At 43.0% G+C, this 21,072-nt stretch overlaps 1 protein-coding gene across 3 annotated transcripts in view; it reads left to right on the top strand.

Moving 5' to 3' along the window:
• The window catches only part of UPF1 (UPF1 RNA helicase and ATPase), a 217,924-nt gene that overhangs the window by 187,982 nt on the left and 8,870 nt on the right, over positions 1-21,072 (top strand). For all 3 annotated transcript variants that reach the window (XM_085638726.1, XM_085638724.1, XM_085638725.1), the window contains exons 21-23: positions 7,263-7,424; positions 10,235-10,455; positions 16,362-16,484. In XM_085638726.1, coding sequence (XP_085494852.1) covers positions 7,263-7,424; positions 10,235-10,455; positions 16,362-16,481 — 503 coding nt within the window. In that variant the 3' untranslated portion in view covers positions 16,482-16,484. The remainder of the gene's footprint in view (positions 1-7,262; positions 7,425-10,234; positions 10,456-16,361; positions 16,485-21,072) is intronic.

Consider the following 21,072-nt stretch of genomic DNA (forward strand, 5'->3'; position numbering starts at 1 on the left):
CTACTCCCCGGCCCCACGGTTCACCAAAGCACCGGGCACAGCTTCCAGGTGGGCCTCCAAAATGCAAGACGCTGTATTTCAGGTCTCCCCGGTCCGATTTTCGTTCTGAGAAGAGTTATGGATTCAGCCAAGGTTCATCTTCCAGAATCCGTCCACAAATCCAGGATAATGTCAGGATAAGTTGCGAGGAGCGGCAAGGGTCCGTGGAGCCCTGTGCTCACGCGACCATCTTGGATGCGCGCGAAGCTCCTCCCCCCCCCCCCCAAGCCCCCCCCCCCCGGAGTGATTTGGAGTGTATGAAGAATGCCCTTCCATCAAACTGGAGTGTTTACCTTTGCATTGTTGCAGATCTTCTTATGACAATGGTTTTACTCAAACTGTGTTGATATTCAGAACCTTTAAAAAAAAAGAGAAGTGCCACAATTTTGAATTTACTTTATGAAAGTGGAAGAGAATAATTTCTTTGTTTAGTTGTATTTTACTTTTTGGTAGGGGCAATATTAATTATGTAAACTTTTTTGTATAGCTTTCTCCCCCAGTGAAAGTTTTAAGATCCTAACGGTAGTACGATCGGTACTTAGGATTATGCTCGTATCTCCATGATTTTTATTTTACACAAAGCCACAGATAATGGGTCTGAACAGCGAAGTGAGCATGCGAGTTTAAGTATGCCTTATGCTCAAGTTAACATTGTATCCTTATTGCGATTGTTCAGATCAGCCATTATTGTACGGCCTAGAACAAACTGGCAATGTTGTCTTGTTGGTAATTTGTTACATTTAATGAGGGAATACAGGACCTCCAGTCACACTGTAGGAGAGTGCCTCTTTTTGATATGGCCACCCCCACGTTTTGCCTGGTATTCAATGAAATTTTGACAGAAGTGCACTGGGTTGCTGCTGTCGAGGTCCCTAGTGCCAAATATCTTTCCCTAAAACTGTACAATTGTTCTCCCAGTTGGCCATATCTTTAGCACCCCTGTAAGTTCCTAGTAAATGATACCCTGAGTACCCAGGGCATGGCCCCTCCAGAGGGGTCCCTAAGGGCTGCCACATATATTAGGCCACCCTAAGTGACACCTCACCTAACTCATGCAGACTGCCATTGCAGGCTGCTTGTCTTGGTGCAGATAAAAGTGAAAACACAACATGGTACACATCCCTGTGCAGCATGTCTGTAGACACAGCAGGCAGTATAGGGCAAGCCACTGCTACAGCAGGCATTATAGCCCCTTGGCAGGGTGCACTGTACTATATATATGGGCATGTCTGCATGAGCAGATATGCCCCTGTTATGTCTGTCATTTCTTACATATCATAAGTTAACAGGTAAGCCATTTAAGTACATGTGGTTTCACTGAAATCTATGGTGTTTGGTATCAAACCAACCTTAGAACTGTGTATTAATAAATCCACTGGAAACCGCGCGAGTTTATTAATTGCATGCATTTAGAGGGCACCTTAGATGTGCCCCCCTAAAAACCTACCAGCCTCTAGTGTGCTGGCTGACTGGTGTACACCAGCCTGCCACCACAGACAGATTTCTTACCCCCTGCAGGTGAGGAGGCTGCAATCTGAGGGCAGAAACAATGCCGTCTCTGGCTGGAGGTGTTGTCACCTCCTCCAAGCAGTATGCCTAAGTAATCAGCATATTAAGGCAGGAGTCTTCAAAGGCCTCTGCTGCCTTTGATATGCGACCTCTGCTTCACCCAGACATTGGAGAGGCCACCACTTGCCCTGAGGCCCATTTGGCACCAGAACAGGTTGAAATTTAGATATATAGGGAGTCCTGGTGCACTACCAGGCCAGTCACACCCCTAAAGTGAGCTTCCTGATGTTCCCTCCTTTTGGAAAATTCCACCATCTTGGTGATGGCAACATTTGGGAACTCTGGGACAGGGTTATCCCACTTCCTACAGGAAGTGGCCATATAGGGGACATGGTGACCCCAATGGTAAGTAGACAATTAGCTACCACCTTTCACTTCCCTTAGCACTGCTAAATCTACTATTTATGGGAGCCCTTGATACCAAGAAAGCAGTTTCTACCAACCTAAGAAGGACACTGAAGAGCTGCCAAAAGCAAGAACTTAGAAGCAGGCCCCCCATTCCCTACTTGCAGCCTCTTTCCCCCAGGACCGCTTCACATTGAAATCAACGGGGCACTTGGTGCCTGAAAGCTCCTCTGCACTCTGACGCCCCAGAACCGACCAAGGTAACCTGTTGGTGCTTCCTTGGACCTTGCCCCACACTGACCTTAACTCTAGAAGTTCTTGGTGTCAAATTATATAAAAAATATTTGCCTTTTTTCTAAATTGGTGTAAATCTCCCAATTTAATGTGTGTTTGTTTTTTCCATTTATTGACTGTGTGTATACAACTAATGTGTAACACACCTTTATAAGCCTGGGACTACTCGACCACACTTCCACATAACGAGCATCCTGGGATTGTTGAAGCAAGCCCCTGTCCCCTCATAATGGATACCTGGACACTCTACAAAATATACCTCATTTTGGTATATTATATACAGAGTCCGCTTCCTACACACATCAAAATTGCCCCTAATATCAGTACCTGAACCTTTTTTGTTTGCTCCAAAGCTTTTGTCGGTGTTTACGTTCAGTGGACTTGAGAAAAGTAATTATCTTGGTCTCCATTCTGTTGCCTCTTTGGCATTATTTTGCTGCCTAGGAGATGCTCTATTGCTGAAGGCACCTTTAAAAAAAAAAAACACACTATCAAGACTTAACAGACACTTCCGCTCTCTAAACCAATTTACGCCTCCAAACAATCAACGGCATATTTGGCTTTGGCCCTCTGCAGTACTCCTCTCCCTTGGGGGTAAGTTTCTACTCTTCACATTTCAGGCAATAAAAAGATAATGTCCAAGGAACTATTTTACATCTGAAAAGTAAAACAAAAAATCAACACTCTTATTTTCTACTTTTTAAGTGTAAAATAGTCCCTTGGCCCTTACCTTATACATGCATCAATGATGAAGTGATTGTTTACTGTTGCAGAAATATTTTACATTAATTGGTTAGTAACTCTAGTGCAAAGCAAACACCTGCCTATTTTTCCTTTTTGATGTTGTTACACCCTGGATTGTGCCTCTACCCTAAAACTGGCAGACCCTTTACCCAATGCTGTTATTTGCTTTTGTATTTCTTTTAGCTGCAGAAATAGTGCACTATGAAACACATTGTCTGTAAACGTGATTATTTTTTATTCCATACTTTTCTCATCAACTTCTTCCTTTCAGTGCAGATATTTTACATGCAGCACAAGTTCATTTATTTGGCTTGGTTTAACTACATACATTTAGCTTTTCGTTTTTTTCTGTAGCGTGTTAACTGCAGACTCATTTTATTTTTTGAGTGTATTGTTTTAGTAATATATTTGCTTGTGTCACTAAATACCATCTTGAGTCTGATAACTGCCCGAGAAATAAGTTACTTCAATGTGAAAGGAGTATACATGCACTTGTATATGGAGGATTTGGACACCTGCTTAGGGAATTGGAGGGGGGTTCGTAATCTGCACTTTTACTGGGTTACAGACCTTATTTTCCACTAATGTCTAAATAGTGAGTCCTACTCCTAAGTGTAACATTGCATACATGGGCTGCTGTCCAGACTGTTGTTTTCCTTATGCGGTGGCACTCATCCGCTTCTGATTACTTCCCTTAGTACTATTGTTGCTCATTCTTCCTCTCCAAAGCAGTCACAGTTGTTGCAGTAGATTAAACTAATCCAAGACCCACCTTCACGGAAGACCCTTCTGATCTTTTACGTAGATTAGAGACTGGCTAAAAGTTAACCATGCTGCGATCTTCATTGAGAAATGACTATAAATGCCTACCGTAGATGTCTACAACAGACCTGTCAAAGAAGTGCATTTGCCTTAATTCAGTAACATAGCTATTTAGTAATTGCTTTACATTTTCTCCAATGCACTGAGCTGTACTCCCAAAGATAATGTATTCGCTTGAATTTGAGTCCAGTAAAGCTCATTAATGCATGTTATCTTTGTGTGGGCCCTGAGAAAATTGCTTCTATTTATCTAGAATGCACCTCAAAAAGGTGAACATTTTAAAGTAATTCAGACAGTATTTATTAGGGCAGTGGAAATGATTTGCTAGTATTTTGATTCTAGCTGTGGCTTTGTGCTTCTGCTTTATGTTCTTCACCTTAAGGATCATTGGCAAAGCCAATGGGTTTGAATTTAATGGGTTCACACATGGATATAGGAATGCACAAGTGCATATTTTGCATGCCTTGTTTGCATTAACATATTAAAAGCCAATCCTATTGGCTTTGCCGCAACTTAACTTTAGCTCAGCGTTTCCGTGCTGCAGCTCATTGACCAAATTTTGCCCCATCATAGGCTCCCTGTTGAAGAATCGCCCATCTTGAAAATAGCTGCCTCCCACACATCTAATATTGGCATGCAATGAAGTATGTTTCATATGTAGTAATGCTATTACCCATATGCAGTGGTGTTGAATCCTAATGCTCACACGTGAAAGACTTTGTTAGGCCATACTGTTTAATTCCTGTAATAAAGAACCATATATGAATTTGAATTCTGCTTGCCCAGTTTACTGACCCATGTGGTAGGATGGTGATCTAAATATGTGGGCAAAACCTACAGCCCCTAATTCCAAACTTATTCTGACAGAGGAACTGGACTGACTTTCTTTAATCAAAATTATAAAATGAATGATGTTTACATATTTAAGGCTCCCAGTTTTCAATTTTTACAGATAAATACAGACCGAAAACTATGTGTTTCCTCTCTCTATTTATTTTACACAGCAGGAAAGTTCTCAAAATGGTGCATCTTGTGAGACTCTTCATGCTGTCTTTCATGAATTCCAGGCAAATGCTGAGCAGATGGACAGCACTGAGAGTTATTGAACTGGATGAGATTTCCTTAAATAGAGGCATATGTTAACTTATATTTGTCGTATAACGCTAATAAGTATGTGTGATTGTAGTGTTTGGTTATATTTGGCTGCTTAATTTGCTAAAACACGACAGGCATCTATGTATAAGTGCACATCTAAGAGTTAAATAAATGTGGAACTTGTTAGACCTAAAGTCCTTGGGTAGCTTGGCTCAGGTAGAAAGGCTTTTACTCCAGAATCGCATGTGGTGCTTGCATCACACTCAATTCACACTTCAACGCTTCACCACTTAAAAATGACGCTACACCAATTTAATTAGAAAAGGTAAAGTTTTATCTTCCCTTATCAAGCGAAGTCAATCAAGTTTTATCCATTGCATTTCAGGTTCAAAACATTTCATTGTGTCCAAATTAGCAGTACAATTTTTACTTCAGTCTGGCAGATAACTAAACACCACTGGATGATTCAATCCAGCGCTTTGACTCTAGAGCCCCCCCCCCGAATTAAGTCACCAAATGTATCGCTCCGCATAACATTTACATGGCACTGGAAATCAGGTGGTCATCTAGCCTACACGATGCTCTTTAAATCAGGCGATTACATTAAGCGCTATAAAATGTGTTTGAGATCAGGCGGTTACATTAAGCGCTATACCTTTAGAACTTACAATATGCTTGCAATCAATTTGTTACATTAAGCGCTATACTTGGATCTTACAGTGCATAGAATATAGTCTCATGTATGCTTACAACACCGGGCTGGTCTTTACAACATATAATCTGGCCTTCCCATAAATCCGGCAATCTGGTCCGTCAGGACATCAACTGGCATTTATTTCGCAGACTCCTGTACCACCCCCCCCCCCCCCCCCCTCCCCCCCCCCACAATGCCCAGCTTACTATTTGAGAACTGCGTCTTCCACATGGGGGAGTTCAGAGGAGCCTGGAGCTGAATTTCTTCTCCCTACGGGACGGGGGCTCACCGTGCTCAAGGGGAGATCTCTTCAGGAGGGGGGGGGGCGAAATCAGGGCACCACACCCTCTGCCCACCTCCCCAAGGGTTTCCCTACTTGCGGGACTTCCCAGCTGATTGAAGTCTCGCTCCTCTGAGCTCCACAGTCCGACGGGCCCCACTCTCTGGCGGACTCTTGGGGAGTTGCAGGTGACATCAGACAACCTTCTGACCCCTGGGCTGCGGCGGTGAGTGTTTCCAGATAGGGACTCACGACAGGGGTGGCTGAAATTAAGGAGGAGATCTGCACACCGGGGCAGTTGAATCAGTCAACCAATTTCCTGGGTCTACGACAAGGTCACCTTCCCTTCAGTCAATAGGTCCGGATTAATCCAGAATTCCAGGCAGCAGCAGGGGTGTGGGAGATGTAGCCAAGGGCGGTGACTCTTTACCTTGTCTTCCTTCAGAGGTCCTGACTAAACAGGAGCGCCTAAGGTAAATGTGACCCCAGAGTCAGTGGCCGTGGACAGGGACAGGTCAAGAGGTCGAGGGTGGTATCAGCTGAGGAGGGAAGTAACGCAGACCCTAAGAACTGTCAATTTCCCTCTCTAGCGCAGCCACCTCCCCACCTTACTCCTGACTACCTCACAGCACACCTTCTTCTAAAATGGCCGACGCACCTCACCTCTATTTATAACCTGGGCCCTGACTGGCCAGAGTGGTCCAGAAGGTTCTGGAACCTCTCATGACAGTCTATGGCCCAGGTTCTGAGGTGACAGTTTAGTCCACGATTTTGTGAAGAAACTCTCTCCCTCCCTTCATTTTAGTGAAGCACCTTGCGCCTCACCCCCAGTTAGTGAAAATGGGGCGCCCAAAGCCTCTACGTCAACATCCCAAAAAGCTAGTGGACAGAAAAATTAGAAGGCAAAAGGGTGAAAAGGAAGAAAAAAATGAGGAGGGGGCAGCCAAGGGCTGGCAGGTCTAACAGGAACTATACCATTTTATGGCACCATTTAATCTCAAAACACAAAATAAATATGGATAAATACCAAAATCTGGAGAAATACAGACGGAAATATTTTTTTTTAAAAAGTAAAACCGGGAGCCCTAATTATATTCTAGTTTTACCCACCTGGTCTGTAACCTTTACACTGCTACCAATCCACTGGTCAGTAGATATGCTAACTATATTTTCGTGTATGGAGATGTCCATTCTTTGTGAAAAAATATTCATGTTGCACTTGGATGGTCATCTGACATATACATTTACTTTGCAATCTGTATTTTAAATATGTTGAGGTATGCTTGCCTTTTCCATGGTTACTCCCTGTATTCTAGAGACCTTTGTAATATATTATGACTAAACGGTTGATTTTTTTTTTTTTTTTTTTCCCCCACACAGGAAGGCCTTCAAATATGTACTTCCAAACTCATGATCAGATTGGCATGATAAGTTCTGGGCCGAGCCATGTGGCTGCTATGAACATTCCCATTCCTTTCAATCTTGTGATGCCACCAATGCCACCACCGGGATACTTTGGCCAGGCAAATGGTCCAGCTGCAGGTATACAAACTCATGCAATTTTGTATTCACTCAAAGTCCAGATTAAACACGTTTGTCAGGTTTTCTACATCTCACCCCCAGACCTTGATTTAGTAATGCACTTTTCCTAGTTTTCTTTTCCCTTAATCACTAGTTTTATTGCACATTTAGAAGCTGTAACTGTGAGCAAGTCTTGCACATTGAAGATAGACAACTGTCCATATGTACGTATTACAAAGAAGGAACAAAAGTTTTTAGGCCTCACCTAAGCAGCGCATGCGCTCTCTCTCTCTCTGGGACATGCTGTATCTATTTTGTGGGCTTAAAGCATGCCCACCGCTTTTCATTCGATCTTTTGTGTGCCCTTCCAAAATCCTTGCTTTTCTGTGGTTTATCACTTCTATTTGTCCCTCCTTCTGGTGTGTTGCTCCCGCCCATGTCAGTCAGGCTCTATAACTGGGTTTCCACTCAATGCCCAGTGATTAAAAGGTCTCCTTTTCAATACTGTCTGTCACTCCAACTACCCTTGGACCAACCACCACCAGGTATGTAATCTTCCTTTCACCGGAGCACTACGAGCCAGCCTGTACAACAAAAAGCTTCTGGGCCACCACTGCCGTAAGCCATGGTAGGCACCGAGAGTCCGCTTCAAACGCCCACCTCTGGCTTGGCACCGGAAACAAAGATAAAGCCTTTCGGGTCCTCTATGAGCAGAGACAAATCCTCTACGGCTCCTAAAGCATCTGCACCGAAAGTAAAGACAACTTCGTTTCAGAAAACTTCTGCATCGAAACAAAAATCTGGTCCTACAATCCTTCTGAAGCCCATTTTACAAACTATGCAAGAAAGACTTGATCAAAAGCAAAAAAAAAAAAAAAATACACATTCATCCAGAGACTGGACACATTATAACAAAACCTGCTTCAGTACCATCTTCCAAAAGGAAAACCTCTTTCCAACAGCACATTCATGAGAAAATACTTTTGAAGTAAAAGGACATAGTTACCAGTCCCCTGCACTGTATTCCTCCTTCTCCAGCACAACATTCACTTGTATTATTGGTACCTCATTCACCTCAAAACCCTCTAAATATCACACATACGGGTTTCCCTCACATAGACCCAGATGTAGATTTCGGGGGTGATGATGATATAGCTCCACCAGACCCCTGGCAGGATTATGACACCGATCCTGATCTTTATCCTGCAAAACTATCACCTCCAGATACCTCATACCGAGAGCTCATAACTAGAGCAGTGGCATATCATGGGGTCACTTTACACAAAGAAGCCTTAGAAGAAGACTTTGTATTTGAAACATTAGGGAATAAACACAGAACATCTCAGTCAATTCCCATGTTAAAGGGTATGAAGTGCCATGCAAACAATATTTTTAAAGACCCTGCATGTGCACGCATAATTACACCTAGGGTGGGCAAAAAGTATAAACCACCACCATCTGACCCAATATTTATTAGAGGTAAGCTTACCTGACTGATTAGTGGTGTATAATGCTCGTAAAAGAGCAAACTCACAAACTACAGGTGAGGCACCACCGTCTGCCAAAGAGTACAAAAGCATCTGCCAAACCTGCAATTCAATGGGTAAAGCCTTTTCGAACTGCAGGTGGATCAGATGATGGAAAAGATTAAGAAAAACCCCAATATGGCCAGTGCTAATGTTGCTCTCAATACACCTTTTCTTCGGCGTTCTTTTCAGAGGACCCAATTCATGGGGGGGGGGGATGGCGCAGCCTACGCCTCCTCCCCGATACACCCACCATTTGCAAGAAGCATCTTCAGTAGCAACTGGTTAGTGGGATGAGCTTGCTATTCTAGTTAGTACATAGAAGTATAGGTGAGAATGCCTTGGAGGAGAATGAAAAGTTAACTGTACTGTTATCCTCCTTATCCAGGGAAATTCTCATAACCTTCATAAGCAAGTCTTTTACCTTATATAGATGTATTTCTTTTTTTGGGTAAAGTTCTTAGGGATCCAGCATGCTGGTGGGAACAGTTCAATGCTTATGGCTGAGGATTTCCCTGAGAAGAACTAAGATTGCTGGTTAGTAACTTTCCTTTTCTAGCTCGCCATTTATTATGCAAGCATCTTACTTATTAAGGGTGTTTGGTTGAGAAGACCAGAGAAAGGTCTTTGTGCGTGACAAGTTGGAAAGGTATGAATACAGTGAAAGTGAAAAAATCCTTTTGTTCCAAGTGTCTTCGTAGGTGAGCTCCTTCCTTCCTTCCTCTAATTTCAGTTATTTTCTAATTCACTTCCCCAGGTTAGTGGATGGAATTTAAGACCTTTGCTTAATTTGTAAAAGAACAAGTTCCAGTACTCAAAGAAGCCCACAGCCAGTACTATTTAGTGTTGATGTGCCTAATACCAAGGTTGTGTAGTTTTTATTATACTTCATGCATTATTTATCAACCACCATTCCCTCACTGCCACTTTATTTCAGGCTGGCTGGTTCCTGTGTTCTCCTTTTGTCACTGTTTTTATGTCTTTCTCTTCCACCTTCTTTCCCACTTTTGAGTTTTCCCTCTCTTGATTAGTTATAATATGATGGGTGCTGATCCCCAAAAAGGAGTGCCTGTAAGTCCCACCTGCAACCGCCAGCTTAAATTAAGCACTGTTTGAGGGGAAAGGAATGGCAGGCGGAGGAGGTACAGGGGCGGTGTAATTGATTTGAAATAACTAAGATGCAAGTGGATTTCTTGCAATGAAGCAAAAATCTAACCATTTCCACCCATGAACTTCTTGGAAGAAAAAAAATGATCTGTGCTTTTTAAGACGGCATTAATGCTGGGTTTCTCTTTCCTTAATTAGGTCGTGGTATGCCCAAAGGAAAAATTGGTCGAGGTGGACGGCAAAAAAATCGTGGCATGGGTATTCAAGGAATGAACCAGTCAAATATGCCGAACAGCCAGGCTAGTCAAGATGTTGTGTCCCAGCCATTTTCACAGGGTCCATTGACTCAGGGCTATATTTCAATGAGCCAACCATCTCAAATGAGCCAACCTGGTCTTTCCCAACCAGAATTATCGCAGGTAACCTTTTGACTTAATGGTTTTTTTTGTGTTTTTTGTGTTTTTTTTTTTTAGTTCCGCATTGTCAGAAATGTAAAAAAAAAAAATCTGTACTTTTACGGCATTTCTTTTTCATCTTAAATGACTATCCAAACTTTAAAATCAGCCCTGTATTGGAAAACAATGTTATTGAAAATACTTAATGCAATGCATCCTTCTTGAAATGCCTTATTATGGTCCAAGAGACATGTTTCGAGGAAACCCTCTTTATCAAGGCTTAAGATGGTTTACTTTTTCGTATATCGTGCATCCCTAATTGTTCTTTATTTTAAATCCTAATAAAAATCCATACATACTTATACATAAGGGGCTTTCGTGTCATCCCCCTTTAGTTAATCAGCCCTTTCCAAGGATTTGCTCTCTTCACTGAGTGACCTTTTGTTCTTGCCAAATGCACCTATGCCTAGAGATGAGACCACTTATGTGCCAGGCCAATATCTGCTTCCTTTTTGGCTTTCACTTCATATTTCTTTTGTTTATTTTTTACTGGGTATTTTTACAGTCTTTTTTCCAACAGTTCCTCAATTCTTAATCATAAGGGGAGGATAGCCTTGTTGTTTCGACTCTTTAACTCTTCTAAGAACGAATTAATGTTGTTGATCTTTAAACAGACCTGGAGATGAAGAACAACAGGACAACTGGGCCACTCTGTGTGATGGCTTCTGCGGTGCTGACGTCCCTGGTCAGTCTCTGTGGGGTGGTGTCCTGATTGGACCGCTAGCGCGTCTTGGCTGCTGCAAGGAGTCTGGTACCCCGGGTATTGGTGCTGGAGTGCTCCTGGAGGTTCTAGCTTTTCGTTACTTGCTGGAGAGACTAGGCTGACTTCTGGGAGCACGGGACACCTGCTCCTTGGTGACTGTTGCATTGGTGAGTCTGGGAGTCAGCAGCTCAGTAAACCTGAGCTTACATTTAGGTGCCTGCAGGGTGCAGTGAATTAGCTCTGCTACTCCCTGTGGGGATGCTGGCTGCTTTGCAAAGTGCTGGCATCCCTCCCAGGCTTTTGGAGGCTGAACAGCTGCAGGACGAGTTTTGTTTGTCGCATTTGTTAGGGACAAAATGCAGGCTGGCATGGTTGGCGCCAAGTCAGTTGCTGCTCCTCAGTTCTGCTACTTACGGCTCTTCGGTGTCCTCCTTCCTTAGTCATTCTACTTTCTTGGTGTCTGGGGGGGGGGGCACTTAAATACTGAGTTTAGGGCCATTAAGGGTAGAAGACAATGAGCTACTTACCCTTGGGGTTTCTAAACCCCCTATATGACCATCTCCGTTGAGTCGTGGGGATAACCCAGTCTCAGAGTTCCTAGTTCCACCCAAAACAATGTGGTGGAACCCTTCCTTCGTGGAGCACATCAGGCAGCCCACCTTAGGGGTGTGACTAGCCTGTCTGTGCTGCATACCTACTGCATAGCTAATTTCCCGTCTGTCCTGTTGCCAAATAGGCCTCAGGGCAGGTGGTGGCATCCTCCAGGTCAGGAGGAAGCTGGGATTGCACATCAAAGGTGGTAGAAGCTTTGAAGTCTCTGGCCTTGAAATGCAGATCCACCAGCCATCTGCTTGGAGAAAGTGATAACACATCCTGCCAGAGCAGGCATTGCTCCTGACCTCCTGAGAGCGCGAGCTCTCACCCCTGGTTGTCAGTAACTAATCTGTGGTGGCAGGCTGGACAGGACCAGTCAGCCAGCACAGTAGAGGACTGAGACTGTGCTGAGAGGTGCCCTCTGGGTGCATGTACTAAAAATCCAATACTGGAATCGGTATGGATTTAAGACAAGGTGTTTGACCATAGGTTTCAGTGAAGCCATTATGCAGCTGGGTAAATCGTAACGACCAGTGCTCAGTACATACCTTAACATGGCTTCCCTTTTCACTAGAAATATCTAGTATTCTGGACTAGACATCACAGGGTCTTATCTGCTCATTCAGATATGTCCTCATATAAGATAAGATACGATACACCCTTCCTTACGGCAGTAAGGTTTGCTTTAGGGGTGGCTTACATATATCATATGCAATGGCTTGGGCATTGCACACAGGGGTGTGTGACATGTGTTTTTAACAAGGTTTGCACTATATCACACAGCCTGCAATGAAGTCTGCATGCAATTTGTATGGGGGTCCCTTAGGGTAGCATAAGACATGCTGCAGCTCTTAGGTACCCCTGTCCTACATACCAGGGGGTACTAATTACTAGGGACCTAAAAGGGTGCTACAGTGTGTGCCAATTATATATTTTACCTTGTTTCAGGGAAAAAGCATTGGCACTGGGGCATGATCAGCAGGCTTCCAGTGCACTTCAATTGGAAACATCAATATTGGGTAGCAAAAAGTGAGGGTGACCATGACAAAAAGGGGCACTTTAATGCACATACTAATCAAAATGAGGTTGTCCCATCCTCAATATTGTTTTCACTATACTCCAGATATTACTCGTTCTAGTTGCTTGTAATCCTCATTACAAATTATCTACTTTCTCTTTCATGAAGGAGGAAGTATATTTTTTATCTTACTACAATTCATAAAATCTATTGGTGCCTACCGATTTGTGGTTAAGCCAGCAGTTGGAATGTTAAATGCCTTTTTATTCCTTACCAACTGCTTTCCCATGCTATTAAGCTAATCATCCGATTAACCAATCCTATTCTTTCCTATTTTTCGCCCCCACTTATACTTTGCAAATGTAGACATGAAGAATTTTTCACTAAATGTCCTTGTTGTGCCCAAATCTCCTCTCAGTGCACTCTTTTCCCTCTAGAATGAACCAATTAACATTTTCAGAGTGTTTTATCTCATTAAAATGTTCCCCTAGGTTGCACTCCTCTCAAACCTAACTGCATCGCTATGCTTGTTTCACCTGCATCTGGTTTATCACAAGGGCATATGAGCAAGTAGACAACATAGCTCATTCTGCAGTTAGCCACCAAATGTATGGACTGTGTAACACTCTGATATTTTATCAATTGTAATGGCCTTTTTTCACAAATACTGAAGGTCCTGCAAAGAAAAGTACCCCTAATCTGCTTCTCATTAAAGATCGTAGTTTTCTCTAGTCCCACTCTTACATCTATCAATAATGCAGACTGATCTTTAGTGTTTTGTTCTTCTAAATGAGAACAGCGGACGTTCTCATTTCTCCTGTCCTTTGATATTTAAAGTTGACCAATAACGGTTTATCAAATTCTTTATTTTGTTACTAATTCTTGAGTAATTCATGGCTTGTACTATTCATAACTCGCTTCATTTGCTTTTCTTCATGCATGCTGTCTGTCATAATATTTCACTCTTATAATCATGTCTCTCAACCTTATTTGGGTATCCATGATTTTTAAATTCTGCCTTGAAGCATTCTGCATGTTTTTAAACTACCGTAAACGTAGGAACTGTTTGAAGGGTATGTTATTTCATCAGGAATTTTTGTTGATAGCTGTTGTAGTGTAGAATGCTATTCCTGTTAACTTCTTATACAGCTTTAGCTCTAAAAACTCTTATACTTTCTTTATCTTGATAGGCAAAAAAATCAAAATGGTTCCTATTCAACGCGGATGTGAATCTCAGATTTGTATCTCTCATGTTGAGCTAGTCTATAACTTTTTAGGGTATCTCTAAGACCTTTCCAAATAAAAAACACAGCCGTGAATCTCGGACAGGATTTTTTTTTAAAGAGACTATTTAATAGATATGTTTGTTCTCCAAATCCCCGCATACAAACAGACTACGCTTGGCACATATGTGACTCCTATACTTTTGTCTTTAATTTGATGATTAAGGTAATTCTTAAATTTGAAAAATTAGTCTTAAGGATTCTTCTCAAAAGCCCCACAAAAAATCAGTATTGGTCACAATTTATTTTCCTTTCTTCATAATACTTTTGGTCACCTTAATTGTATCATCCCTCAGTATAGTCATATACAACTCCTTGATATTTAATGTGATCAGACATCTAGCTGCAGATCCCTTACCTTAGAATTCTCCCCAGGTGCCAGACTGGATCCAGAACTTTTTTACAGCAGTACCTCTGAGCGTCAGTAGAGGTGACGTTGTCCTCCAGATGTGACGTCAACAGAGTCCATATAAGCTGTCCCTTGATGGGCTGACTCCAATTTTATTATTTTCAGTGCTTTCAACACTGACCGGTAGCGGTTCCTCAGGCCGTTTTTCAGCCTAATTTAACTTTGACGACATAACCAGTGTGCCCTCCACCTCTGCCTTTAGGTTTCAAGCCCTGTGGATGGCAAATGTTGGCCGCAGACCCTCATTCTATTTGTATTTGGTGCCTGGGGGAGCACCATGACTCCGAGGAGTGAGACTCCTGTCGTCAACTTCGACCGAAGGCACTGCGGGACCGTTGTATGAAACTCCTAGCTGCGCAGCTGTCACAAACTTCCAAGACTTCCCGTCGACCAATCCGTTCGGCGCACATGCGGACTGTGCTTTGTGGCGATTTCGAGATAGTCAGGGAGGAGAAGACTCTTAACTCTACCGTATGCTTCCAGAGGTTCTGCTACCAGAGGTAGGCACTCCAGGGGTATTACTTGAAGAATAATCTTCCAGATCCAGTCTGATACCTGGGGAAATTTCTATGGTAAGGAATCTGCGGCTAGATCCTGTTTATACCAGACAAGGCGTTACTGAAGGTAAGTAACTTATTCTATATGTCCTGAAGAAAGTGGGTTAGATCTGTAATTACCCATGAAATGCTGTATCGTCAGTTTTCTACACCCATCACATTCATTTGAAAAGATTCATTTTGAGTTGTAATGAATTGTCAGATAATAGTTGTTTTAATGCTATAGTCTCTTCTTTTCTTGGTGTGTTCACAAAATGCGAATCAAGGCAACCTTTTAGAAAACGTGGAGTTTTGTCACATTGAAAAAAAATTGATCTTTTTACATAAAACTACAGAAGTGTAATTTGTAATGCACAACTTACAAACTATAAAGTGAAAGAAAGAATCCACTTCATTTCGTGCATAGGATTGGTGGTCGGAGTGGAACTCATTTTGATGAGTGGTACATAAAATTCGGTGTTGAATGGTTACTCTTTAGTAGTTTTGACACCTTTTATAATGCCACAACCTTAAAGCACTTTATTGTAGCAGAATGCCAAAACAACCTTCATCTTATTCAAAAGTGGCAATGGGAACAGAATGGCATAAAGAAATAGGATGAGTCTTAAGTAGAGAGCTTAATAGGTGTAAGTTGGTTACTCTCAAAACAAGCGGGCTGATTGGGGCCCTTTAGCTTTGTATGGCTGTTTAAAGGCAAGTATTAACAAACTGGATCAAACTCAGCCAGACCTTCAAAAGTAGTTTAGTTGCCTCGACGTGAATATTGTGATAGAAATTTCACTGGTGAGTTCATAAGTGAGGTTTTCACTACTAGAAGTAATGAAGCTGAGCTCCTCACTTACCCTAAGTGATGGCTTTTTTATTATTCAACTGAAATGGGTCAAACTGCTAACATATTTTGTGAACATGGATGCCCTAACTTCTCCAGTCCTGTGCACCTCTAAGGTTGTAATCCAGTGATAGTCTGTGTTCCCAGTACCTGTTGGCAAGATAACAACCCTCTACAATGTTCTGCCTTCAAATTAAAGGGACAATGAAAATGACAGTTCTTTGAGGGAAATGGAGGCCTTGCTACACTCTTCACATTTTACTAGCTGTAAAACTGCTGTTTCAGTGTTCACCCTTCTGGCTTCTGTTAGCGCCCAAGCAAAATCTGACATTTGCCTCTTCAAGATTGTGTATATGTTATAATTTTGGCACTAGATTAAAAATAGCTTTGATTCTTAATAATGTTAACATTACAACAAACTACAATGTAATATGTCAGTATTTCTAAATCCTGTGCCATCTTCATATTTTATTTTAGGACAGTTACCTTGGAGATGAGTTTAAGTCCCAGATCGATGTGGCACTGTCGCAAGACTCCACTTACCAGGGTGAACGGGCATATCAACATGGTGGTGTGACAGGGCTGTCACAATACTAGAGTGTAAGCTGTTTAATTTTTCATTCTGATCCTATACTCTGCAATCATAGCAGATATTCTCTAAAGCTGTACTAGCATTTTTGTTTTTTTCTGTTTATGTAGATTGCTTTGCAGAGCTGAGTAACACTTAAATATGAAATGCAGGGTAGTTTGTGTTCTCTGTATCAAGTTGAATGATTTTCTTTAAGCCACAATATTAGGCAAAACTTTTGAATTTCCTCTTTAAAACATCTAATTCCGCATACAATATGGATTTATTTTTCAGAATATGGTGCATTAATTGCTAAACTCAAGAAGTATCGGATTTGTTCTGCTATAGATGATATGAGCGTGTTGGATTTCAAAATAATTGTGGTTGACAATGATTAGTTGTAGGAAGCGCTATGCACTAACTTGCATTCCCTTCACAGCAGCTTCAAATCGTTTCCTCCCCTTTCAGGACAATAGGACTTTCCTTAATGTATGCACTTGCCTGAAATGTAGTCTGTGTTCTTGAGCAGCAATTTTCTGTCTGTCAGTCATAAACACCTTTGAGTACTTCCCCAGAACTGTAAAGCCCCATGAGCCCTTTGCCACAAGATTTCTTCATCGAACAGTTCTTCTTTCTGTAATGCTGGATTTGTGGAATCCTATGTCCATATTTATTAATCGTAATGACATTTGGCAGCTGTAGTCCTCTTTAAATGTCACAAATCACTCAACTTCCCTTTTCTCTGGTCTATAGGAAGCCAAGAAAAAATGTTTGCTCTGTAAATGCCTTGCAGCATGACAAACTTTATCTTTACAATTGCCCCTTAATTAAAATATTCTAGACCTGCAACTGCTGTGCTATTGGTGAACAAATGGAAAATGTTGGCTTATAATTTGATCTAGCAGTCGTTTAGTTTCTCATGATTTAGTAGTGTCTTAAGCGTCAATTTTATTGCTGACTGCTTTACTGATTAAACATCCAACTTAAAACTTCCCAAGTCCTATTTAGAACTGTCACAGAGATATGGTTTTTGGGTCTTTGATGTAGGGGGCATTTCCTGTTCCTTTAATTGGCTTCTGGCTATTACTCACAATTCGATATATCTATTTCAAATACTTGCTCCCTATAAACATTTCCTTGTGTTCTGGGCCTTGTCGCACCTTCATCCCAAGAGCGCTCAAATAGAATAGAGGATATAGGTGCCTCGTGTTCTCAGTTTGATGATTGTGGTAAAGAAATACATTTGAACATACGGAAATTGAGACTGAAAGCAGTATCATTTTCTGATAGATACTTTTACCTACAGATGCCCCACCAGTTTTATACTGAATAGGAGGAACAGATTTCCATTACCGACTTCCACTCTCTCTCTGATGCTTGCAGTCAGACCATGACTCCAGGCTCCAAGAGTCTAGCCTTATCATGCACCCCAAGAAGGCTTAAGAACGGATGTCTGAACTAGTCATGGCTTTAGCTGTGACAAGAGGAGAGGTCAAATGCCTGTTCAAGGTCACCACCCTATTCATCCAGTAAGTGGAAGAAGCATAGAAAATATTAGCAGCAAAGGTAAGTCTTCACAGTGACGCTCTCTCCCACAGGATCGTCATCTTCCGTCCTGGAGTTGGAGTCAGCTCCACCGAGTGGTTCATCTGACACCACAACTGGAGCCGACCCTAGAACCACCCTCTCGCCCTCCATTGGTGCTGACTAGCTTATCTGGACTCCCCAGCATTGGGTACTCACCTGGTAGTATTCCTTAATGCATCACATCTATCAGTGGGTGCTCCAAATTGTCCAGAATGGTTACTCCCTTCCTGACCAACAACCTCTACATACCTCTTCACCACAACACATCCTGGAGGCCCATTTGTCTCCCAGGAGACGGGCAAGTTCAAAATGCTCACCCTTTTCCCAAGTTCTGTATGGCCTGGATCTAGGAGACGGTATGTTGGTGTTGGATCTGCAGGACGCTTACTTCCACTTTCCCATCCTGCAGTCCCACAGACTCTTCCTCAGTTTCATGGAGGCCAGAAGCACTTTCAGTTCTTGGTACTCACCTTTTAGCCTTACCAGTGCACCTAAAGTGTTCAAGAAACTGATGGTGAACGTTGGAAGTACAGTCCCCATACTTGGACAACTGGCTGCTAAAAGATGGTTCGCCTAAAACAGTCATAAACCACCTCCAGGCAGCAGCCAACCTGTTCACATTGTTGGGTCTTTCCATCAACATGCCAATGTCACATCTGACTCCTTCATAGAGGCTCCTTTATTTTGGAGCCATTCTGTACTCGGAGCGTTTTGACATGCCTCAGCGAGTCCAGGACATTTTGGCTGTGAACCCGATGTTTCAGTCTTCGACCGAGGTCTCCGTGAGGGTAGCTCAGAGTCTTGGCATCCTGCTTGTGGATCATGTCGGGTGGCATATGCGGGCTTTGCAGTGGTATTTGAAGTATTGATGAGGTAAGCACTAAGGAAACCTGTCTGATTACATCCAGGTGGCAGAGAAGACTGCAAAAGAGCTGTGGAGTTGGCTACTGGACTGCAATTAGACCATTGGCAAACCCGGCGTCCTACCCCACCTAGAGCTAACAGTTGTGACGGCTGCATTGTGGCTGGGTTGGGGTAATCATCTTGGAGAGGTAGTGATCAGAGGACACTGGTCTCATGCAGAAGCACACCTCTGCATCAATTGTTTGGAGCTGTAGGCAATACACTTGGCACTGAAAGTGTTCCTCCCACCCATCAAGGGTGAACAGGTGCAGGTTCTCACATACAACACTACTGCCATGTGTTACTGCAAAAAACAGGGTTAAGTGGGGTTGTGGGTCCTGCGCCATCAGGCTTTGCACCTTTGTTAGTGTCTGAATCGTCAGGGTTTTTCCTTAATTGTACAACACCTAGGAGGGCCTTTAAATGCCAGGGTGGACGAACTGAGCTGATGTTGTCTAGAGGATCACGAATGGCTGCAGCACTCAGCGGTGGTACAGAGCATCTTCCAGTGTCGTACCCGTTTTTCTTTCAGTAAAACTGTGCATTTGTTGCAGAACATAAACATCAGAACTGCAAGCCTGATTTCTACTCACCCCATCAGGATAGGTTTGCCTTAGTCCTGCTAGCTCACAGTGAACCATCTGTACAACTAACCAGGGAAGGGAACAGGTGGAATTTGCAACCTAAGAACATAACGCTGACTCACCAAAACAATTGTGGTAACAGATCCAGAACCTTTCCATTTGGTTACTCATGCATACCCACAGAGATACACGACATGGTTTTACAATATTTATAGAAGCATTGTGATTCTTGAGTAAAATATGTGCACTGCAATAAGCAATAGAATAACGTAATGAGCATTACGAGAACAGTGAAGAAGATAACCATGCTTGCATATAATTACTGTAATATATTATACTCCTACCTAGCGTTACCTATCCTAGTGTACCTGGGGGTGGGTGAATTTGCCGACTCCCTGTAGGGTGCTCTTACTCCCCATTACCTGTGGCTAAGTGTCATCAGGGTGCCCATCTTAGTGGAGAGTTGGGCATCATCCCACACAAGAGGTAATCTGGAATCAGCTGGGCTGGAATTTCGGCATGGGGCGACATCTCAGTGCCAGCAAAATTCTCCTGTAACTAAACAAGGAGTTATGTCCTTTATATAATAAAGATCACCTATGTTGCCATGCCGAAGTCCCAGTCAGACCGCTATTGTTGATTGTATTGTGATAGCTATGTCGCCGAGCAGACAATAACAAAAAATAACATTTTGCACAGTAAACTTAGCCCTTGTGCAGAATGTTCAGGGTATTTGATAATATGCCCAGGAAGTGGAAATGTAAGCAAATGCCTCTCGGAGAATATTATCCTGCACAGGCACGCAATTCAATGTGTGTCAAATGTTATTGTTTGGGAAAAGATGTCTGATAAAGACATCATCTAGCCGCAGATACCTTAAGTTAGAATTTCCCCAGGCGCCAGTCTGGATTCGGAGATTTTTCAGCAGTACCTCTGCATGCCGGTGGACGGTGTTGCAAGGCTTTACCCTGACGTCGTCCCCGGATATCTAGTCAGTGGAGCCATCCATATAAGTCCCTCCCGGGACGCTGACGTCAGTTTTATTCTTTTTCGCGCTGCTACGTAGATCCAGGAGAAGCCGTTCCTCAGACCTCGTTTTGTTTTTTGGCCTTATCAATGCCTTCGCATCCAGAACAGTGTGCTGATGCCTTCGAGTTTCAAGGGGTGTGAGACCTGTACCCGGCAGATGTCAGATCCTCACGTCATTTGTATGTGGTGCTTGGGGGAGCACCACGACTCCGAGGAGTGCGACGCCTGCAAAAGGCTGAAGCCAAAGTCCTTGAGAGAACGCTGGATGAAGATGCTGTCCGCCTGGATGTCCGCTCGGAGTCCAGGTGGCTTCGATCCCCATCCCGTGCTGGGGCTCCTGCTCGGAGTAGATCGTGAAGCCGATCCAGTGGACGCCGTTCGTCCTCCACAGATAGGCACAAAATGTTGACGTCACAGAGGCCGTCTGCCTCACGTAGCTGTGACACTGGTGCCCGTTGCTCCCCGGCTTTACTGGAGACGGCTCCACAGCAGTCGGCCCCCACCTTTCCACCATTTC

Source organism: Triturus cristatus, chromosome 12, assembly GCF_964204655.1.
Source record: "Triturus cristatus chromosome 12, aTriCri1.1, whole genome shotgun sequence".
In the NCBI taxonomy this organism is placed as follows: domain Eukaryota; kingdom Metazoa; phylum Chordata; class Amphibia; order Caudata; family Salamandridae; genus Triturus; species Triturus cristatus.